At 38.3% G+C, this 8,518-nt stretch overlaps 1 protein-coding gene across 1 annotated transcript in view; it reads right to left on the reverse strand.

Annotated features, from left to right (window-relative positions):
* Window positions 1-8,518, reverse strand: part of LOC126022027 (adenosylhomocysteinase-like) — a 140,522-nt gene that overhangs the window by 38,239 nt on the left and 93,765 nt on the right. Inside the window, 1 exon segment of the mRNA XM_049782897.1 lies at window positions 5,802-5,998. Within this exon segment, the coding sequence (XP_049638854.1) occupies window positions 5,802-5,998 (197 nt within the window).

Here is an 8,518-nt window from a genome sequence, read left to right on the forward strand (position 1 = left end):
AACAAGACTATGGTGTGGGATGAAAAAGTGCCCTGGACCCTCTCCCCTCAAGAATATCTCAAAAGACTTAGTGGGGATATCTATATTTTCCTTGTATGTTTAATAACTTAATAGTTGTACCTCTTAGTGTGTTTATTTTCAAATGAAAGTAAACTCTTCATCCTTTTTTAATAATTAATTTTTAGGCTTTTTTTATTTATATATATATTTGTTAATTTCACTTGTTTTGGTTCTGCTTGGTATAAAATTCTAGAAGAAAAAGTCCTGCTTGGGATAAAAGCTCAGGTCAAAAACAGGTCACAGAGACTGTATAGCCTGTCATTCTTACCCCCAAATGCACCAGCAATATAGTATGCCTTTTGTATAGGCATACCAAAAAAGGGGGGAAATTTTATGTATAGAATCATACTCTTATCTACTAGGAATAAGAACCTTTACATTTTAAAATACAGGGCACCTTCCACTCTGAATATGTGTCATGAGGACCTGACTCCTTATGATCAGACAACAACCATCCAAATCCGAACCCCAGATCCCAACGGAAGATCCGACTCAGCTCTCTGCAACAGCACCAGGAACCAAATTCCCCCAGGTGAATCCCTCATATGCTTTGGCACCAACTTGTGACAGGTTGAATCAACAACCTGACAATGAGGAAACAGCAAAACTTGATCCAAGAGCAGGTTGCCCTATCTGATCGCCTAACGGTAAGATGAAATCAGAAGACAAGCATTCCTTTGATCTGTGCAAAAATCAGGATCACTAATTAGCAAAGACGGACTTTGACAACCGTGACTGAGCAGAACTTTTCCTGGAACCAATAAGAAAGATCTTACCCTAGATTTTGGCTTAGGATTTGTAAAAAACAAACAAACAAACAAACAAACAAACAAACACCAAGATCTCTAATCCCAGAGTTCTGACTTTGACAACCGTGACTGAGCAGAACTTTTCCTGGAACCAATAAGAAAGATCTTACCCTAGATTTTGGCTTAGGATTTGTAAAAAAAAACAAAGAAACAAACAAACACCAAGATCTCTAATCCCAGAGTTCTGACTTTGACAACCGTGACTGAGCAGAACTTCTGGAACCATAAGGACTCTACACTAGGCTTTGACCTAGGATCTGTGCAAAAACTAAGATCACTCATTACAGAAAACAGATGACAACAAACATGACAGAACAGATCTTCTAGAGTCATAACAATGACTCTACCCTAGATGATGACCAGAATACATCATAACAAAGACTCTACCCTAGACTTTGTCCTATGGCCTGATTTTGTCATCTGCACCTGAGCAGAAAGTTTCCTGGCACCATAAAAAGACCTTGGGGTTCGATAATGAGCATGTATGGAGCCTGTATTTGCTTCCATGACAATATGCTTCAAGGGTGGAGAAACTCTGTATCTCCTAGGCCAAGGGAATTCCCTTTCTAATTTCCCCAATATTTATTGTGTCTCTGAAAAAAGGAAAAAAGAACCCAATAATAACAATCAGATGCAAGACTACTATGTAGTAGGATAGGTACATAGGGGACCACATATTCTAACAGCCCTGGGCGTGAGGGAAGAGGATAGGGAAATAGGACAAAAACGGAGGTGTAGGGAGGACAATTTGGTGATGGGAATCCCCCCTGATATTATGTAAATATTTTTTTTTTGTGGTTTTTGGGTCACACCCGGCAGTGCTCAGGGGTTATTCCTGGCTCCAGGCTCAGAAATTGCTCCTGGCAGGCACAGGGACCATATGGGACGCCGGGATTCAAACCGATGACCTCCTGCATGAAAGGCAAACGCCTTACCTCCATGCTATCTCTCCGGCCCCGATATTATGTAAATATTTAACTAAAATATTATTGTCAACAACATGTAAACCACTATGATCAAAATAAAAATTATATTAAAAAAATAACAACAACAAAAAACCCACAAAGCCTTGCCAGACTATTCCTTTATTTTTTTCATTTTCTTTCTTTTCTTTCTTGTGGTTGTTGTTTTGGTGATGGTTTTTTTTTTTTTTTTTTTTTTTTTTGTGGCTGCTGTTGTGATTTTTTTGTTATTGCTTTTTTAAGAAATTGTTTTTGTTTTTCTTTTTTTTCCTTTTAAATTGATATTTATAGCTTCTAGATGGATTCCTCCCAACTTTGTTTTTCTTTCTTTTCTTTTTCCAACAGAATCACAGAACTTGAATTATCTTGTTCTCCCTCATAAATTGAGGAGAAAAATGAATGGTACCAGGAGCAACATTGAGTGGAAATAAAAAATGATCAGACTTAAGCACCAAACCCAAAGTCAATGACACCAGAATCAATGCCCAATCTACAACAAACTATACACAAAGAAGACCTGTTACTCTAGCAATTCATTGGGCAAAGCGGGGAGGTATAGAATGAATGCTGGGAATAGGGGTGGATGGAGGACAACACTGGTGGTGGGAATGGCCCTAATTCATTGTCACCATGTACCTTAAATATTACTGTAAAAGACTTGTAATTCACTTTAATCACAATAAAAATTATTTAAAAATGTATATGTTAAATGCTAAAGGGAATATATCTACAGTGATGTGGACATTTATGATCACATTTTTGTTTTTGTTTTTGTTTTTGTTTTTTGGGGGCCACACTGGGTAGCTCTCAGGGATTACTCCTGGCTCTGTGCTCAGAAATTGCTTTTGTCAGGCACGGGGACAATATGGGATGCCGGGATTCAAACCACCATTTGTCCTGAATTAGCTGCATGCAAGGCAAATGCTCTTTTGCTGTGCTATCTATCCGGCTCCTTACCATCCCATTTTATGTAGTTACCTCACCTCACGTCACCATTGTCAAAGAGTTGAGGTCCTCCTATTCATGCCTCCATGAGTTTCTTTCTTTCTTTCTTTCTTTCTTTCTTTCTTTCTTTCTTTCTTTCTTTCTTTCTTTCTTTCTTTCTTTCTTTCTTTCTTTCTTTCTTTCTTTCTTTCTTTCTTTCTTTCTTTCTTTCTTTCTTTCTTTCTCTTTCTTTCTTTCTTCTTTCTTTCTTTCTTTCTTTCTTTCTTTCTTTCTTTCTTTCTTTCTTTCTTTCTTTCTCTCTCTCTCTCTCTCTCTCTCTCTCTCTCTTTCTTTCTTTCTTTCTTTCTTTCTTTCTTTCTTTCTTTCTTTCTTTCTTTCTTTCTTTCTTTTCTTCTTTCTTTCTTTCTTTCTTTCTCTTTCTCTCTCTCTTTCTTTCTTTCTTTCTTTCTTCTCTCTTTTTTCTTTCTTTCTTTTCTTTCTTTCTTTCTTTCTTTCTCTTTCTTTCTTTCTTTCTTTCTTTCTTCTTTCTTTCTTTTTTCTTTCTTTCTTTCTTCTTTCTTTCTTTCTTTTCTTTCTTTCTTTCTTTCTTTCTTTCTTTCTTTCTTTCTTTCTTTCTTTCTCTTTCTTTCTTTCTCTCTTTCTTTCTTTTTCTTTCTTTCTTTCTTTCTTTCTTTCTTTCTTTCTTTCTTTCTTTGTTCTTTTCTTTCTTCTTTTCTTTCTTCTTTTCTTTCAAGTTCCAACACCTCCTTCTATGAAGTGAATATTACATTAATACCCAAAACAAATGGAGACACTTTCAGAAAGGAAAAGTTTAGACCAATATCCTGATGAACATTGATGTAAAAATCCTGTGACCTTTTAAAGTCACTATATTAGTGTGGTTTGTTACTTTGCAATAGCTAAGTAGAGTACAGAGTAGTTTGAGACAAGATAGTTATTAAAGAATCACTGCAGCTTCTGACCCTTTATCTTGTGAATCAGCCACTGGAGAATGCAGATATAAAGGAACTTCATCTCTGGTTTAATATGTGTCTGGGTTAAGCTGCACACCAATACCAATTTCTAATGTCTTCATACTCAAAGGGTTTTATTGATTTAAAAACATAATAAATAGGTATTAAAAATTTTAGTTAAGTGTAAAATTCGCAAATGTAGTACTTTTATCTTTTGGTTCTCTAATTGGAATTTGAAATTTGAGAATGTTGTGCTACATTTAGCTATGCTCAAGGCTTACTCCTGGCTCTATATTCGAGGTCACTTCTGGCAGTGCTCAGGGGATCATAAGTAGTGCTGAGGATCAAATTAGTGTTGACTGTGTGCAAGGCAAGTGACTTACCTGCTCTACTCTCTCTGGCCCTATTTGAAATATTTTATTGGGAAATTTTTTTTAAGCTTAAAAATGTTTGGAAACCACTGGACAAATGTCCTGAGTATCTCCTTTTAGGTCTAGTATTAACAATATGTACCACAGAGAGCTTAATAGACATTGATTTAATTCTGATTTGAGCCACAATCTCTCATTGCAAAGGGCATAAATATCACTTGGCATTTTCCACAAAATATTTTTCTTAAAAAAAGAAAGTAGGGGGTGATGGAGATAGGTCAAAGTGGGTGGAACTCATGCTTGACAAGCACACACCCAATTTTGATCTCCTGTCCCACATCACCTCCATTATATTGCCTGGGGCCTGAACAGTGAAAATTCAGTTTAAACTGACAGGATGATTATGTATTATTATTATTATTACTATTTTTATTTTTATTTTTATTTTTTTTTGGTTTTTGGGTCAAACCCAGTGATGCTCAGGGGTTACTCTTGACTCTGCACTCAGAAATCACATCTGGCTCAGGGGACCCTATGGGATGCCAGGGATCAAACCAAGGTCCATCCTGGGTCAACTGCTTGCAAGGCAAGTTCCCTACCACTGTGCTATCACTCGGGCCCCAGGATGAGTATTTTGAGAAGTGTTTAGGCTCCCTAAACTCTGCTGGGGAGGCAAAAATAAATATAGACAAAGTCACTTGCCCTCATTGTGGTGAAGTCACTTCCATTTTATATGCTCATAAGGATGCTATAAATCTCAGTGGACCAATCAAAGATTGTACAAAATATTCCTTGATTTTTCAATAACTCAACTTGTTTTTGTTTGAATGCCATATCCTCCAGTTCCATCCAAGTTGCAGCAAATTGCATTTTATTGTTCTTTGCAGTGGCATAGTATTCCATTGTGTATATATATCACACCTTCAAAATCCATTCATCTGTTGTTGGTCACTTAAGTTGATTCCATAGCTTAGTTATTATGCTAAGTGCTGCAATGAAATAGTATTTATTTGTCTTTTGAGTGAATTTTTTTGTGTCCAGGGATTAGATACCTGGAAGTGAGATTACTGGGTTAGGTGGCAGCTCTCTTCTTACCTTTCCGAGAATACTCCAAACTATTTTCTATATGTGTTGAACAAGACAGCATTCCCTCCAGCAGTGGGTAAGAGTTCCTTTTATTTTTCCTCCTCCCTCCCTCAAAAGTTCCTTTTAACCACAACCCCACCAACAGAGAGATTTTTCCCAGTATTTTTTTTTTTTAGTATATGCCATTTTTACTGGTGTGAGATGATAACAACTTGTCATCTTGATTGGATTTCCCTGCTAATAACTGATAATGAGCAGTTTTTCTGCTATCAACTGTCCTCTGCAGAGAAGTGCTTGTTCATTTCCTCTCCTAATTATTGATGGGAATTTTATATTTTTTTTGTTCTTGTTGAGCTTTGTGAGTACTTATGAATCTTGGATATCAGTCCTTTATCTGATATGCTGAGTAAAAATGTCAGCTATTGCTGAGGACCACCACTTTCCCTGCCAACCCTCCTCCACCCCAGTCTATACCCTCAGGTATGTGCATCTGGCTTTCCTGACTTGCCTTTGGCATAAATGAGTTATCACAGAGGCATTGAGTACACAATGCTGGAGTCTCATCTAAGGGCATTATGTTGGCAGAAAGAAATGCTAGTATGAACTATGACCAACCTTGGTAGCCTCTGGTTTGCTGATTTGTAGGAGGCTTGTGAGCACTTTACTGAGAGAGCCTTCACAGTTCTGAGAGCAGCAGAGAATGATGATAATTACTTTGATGGTAACAAGGAGGACCTGCTTCCTTAAAACCAGCTGGCCAAAGAACAGCTGTCCATCTCCAAGTTCATGAGATGGATTGGGGCTTGGGTTTGCTATTAAGCAGGTTAATTTTGATTTAATTTGTTTATTAAAGTCACCTTTCTTGTTTTATTGCCTATAAACTTACATGCCACACTCAATCATCATTATAATTTATTTTTTGGTTTTTGGTTCACACTTGGCAGTGCTCAGGGGTTAGTTACTCTTGGCTCTGCACTCAGAAATTACTTCTGTCAGGCTCTAGGGCCCATATTGAATGCTAGAGATTGAGCCTGGATTAGCTGTGTTCAAGGCAAATGCTCTGCCCATTGTTCCAGTCCTCTCATCATTATAATTCTTACCCTGTCAATACTAATTGCAAAGAGATTTAGTCAGGCAGTCCAGAAGAATGGTGACTTTCTACAGGTTCTGAGCTAAATATTGGCAAGATTTGGTTCAGATATCACTTGCTAGAATGCAAGTGTGATGGTTTGAGAGGAAAGCATTGCCCAGGAGGACTGTCACTCAGTTTTTGACTAGGAACAAAGATTTTCCCTGACTTTTGTGCTCTGCTCCCAAAGGGTTTCTGATTAGTGGAGGCAATTGAGTGATATGTCCAGAGTGAATCAAGAGCTCAGAGGCTGTCATAGAATACTCTGGAATACTATCCAGATCAGGACTGAGAAAACAGAAGTTCAGGACTGCTCAATAGTCAAATGAGTCCTCAAAGTCTCGTTATTCATCTCACAGCCTAAGACCCAGAGTAGGTAGTGCTCTTTGGAAGAGACAATGTTTGACATAGCTAAAGTAGGTGTTATTTCCAGGCACATAATATTTCAACCCCTTCCTTCTCCACACAGACCTATTTTGATTTTTCTAATATAATTTTTTCCAGAGATACAATGCAGTATAAGTAATATGTTTGCCTTACACACAGAAGACCTGGGTTCAAACCCTGATAATGCATATGGTCATATAAAATACAAATTCTGGGGCAGGTGAGATAGCATGGAGTTAAGGCATTTGCTTTGCATGCAGAAGGTCAGTGGTTCAAATCCTGGCATCCCATATGGTCCCCTGAGCCTGCCAGGAGCAATTTCTGAGCATAGAGCCAGGAGTAACCCCTGAGTGCTGCCAGGTGTGACTCAAAAACCAAATATATATATAAAATACAAGTCTTATGGTATTTGATACAGTCCCTGGTATACAGTCAGCCAAAAGCAGAGCCCATACCTCATCACCTAGGGCAGCACCTAGTTCAACTTTGCTTTCTCTGAGGCAAAGAAAGTAGTGGGCTCAGCACATTGCCAGTCAAGGAGTGGCTCAAGCCTCCCTCAGTCAAGGACTTCAGGGTCAGTGGTAGAGGTGCAAGGGGCTCTTCATGCTGAGAAGACACATAACCCATGAATTCTGTTTCCTGTACAATCTGTAAACTCCATTCACAAGCTTGTTGGGATGAAACATTCTGCTGAAGAGCCACACAATTGTAGTCCAGAACTGCAGGGTTTTATTATTTTCTTCATTTTCAGAGGGATGGCAAGTGAGACTCAGAGACATCTGTTTCCATCATCCATTCATGACTATCCTGCTCATGTCCACTCCTTAATGTCTGTTCCTGTTTATTTCCATTCTGTCTATGCCCATCCCATTCATATCCAGGCTGTTTACTATACCCAATCACATCCGTTCTATTCATGTCCAGGTCAGTCCTAACAAGATCCATCTACATCCAGAACTTTCTGGGTTGCTAGAAAATCCTGTTGCTGCTCCCTTAATGTGGAAACCCCCACAGGGGACTTAAACATCCATTTTGGTTAATAGGGGCTCACTGAGAAAGCAGGGCATAGACCTCTGGTTCTCAGATACCATGCATGGTCCTAGAATTTCTGCTTTCTCCAAGGAATGGGTTTCTAGGAATGGGTGTAGGGATTCTTCTCCAGAAACCATCAGGTCTTATAAGGGTTCGAGTTCTAGTAATTTTTACTAGTCTACAGAAACTCTTTTCTTTTCCAGGTTTATGGTGACTTTAATGTGCCAATAATTTCTCTTTGGCACCTTAGATGGAAGAAAACAACAACACAACAAGAGAAACAGCAGACACCTAATGGTTCCATTTATTAGTTTAGTTCTTACAACATAGTAGTAGTAGCTTGTGCACTGTCAGCTCAAACTTGAAATATGCTGCAATAGTCCTATAAATTCACCAAAATCCTTAGGGAACTCTCGGCTCAGGTTTCTGAGTTGCAAAGCAGTAGAAAACACCAAGATTAAACCAGAAAGTAAACTCAGGGGTTTAAGTGCTTATATTGCATATGGTGGATTTTCAGTTAGATCCCTAAACCACAGATGTTTCCCCAAACATTATCAGGAGTGATTCATGAGACATAGTAGGAACTAGCACTTGAGCGCTACTGGACTATTCTAGCCTTCCTCACCCTTACCCACCATCCCAAAAGAAATAAAATGCCAAGATCTTCTGCAGTTACAGGCCTTCCAAAGAACAGGAGCTGGGAAAGTTCTATTTAATTTGCAAGAGTAAATATGGAGCTGTAGAATGAGAAATATATAGAGGAAAGTAAATGCTTTCAAATGTA

This window comes from Suncus etruscus, chromosome 11 (assembly GCF_024139225.1).
Source record: "Suncus etruscus isolate mSunEtr1 chromosome 11, mSunEtr1.pri.cur, whole genome shotgun sequence".
Classification (NCBI taxonomy): Eukaryota; Metazoa; Chordata; class Mammalia; order Eulipotyphla; family Soricidae; genus Suncus; species Suncus etruscus.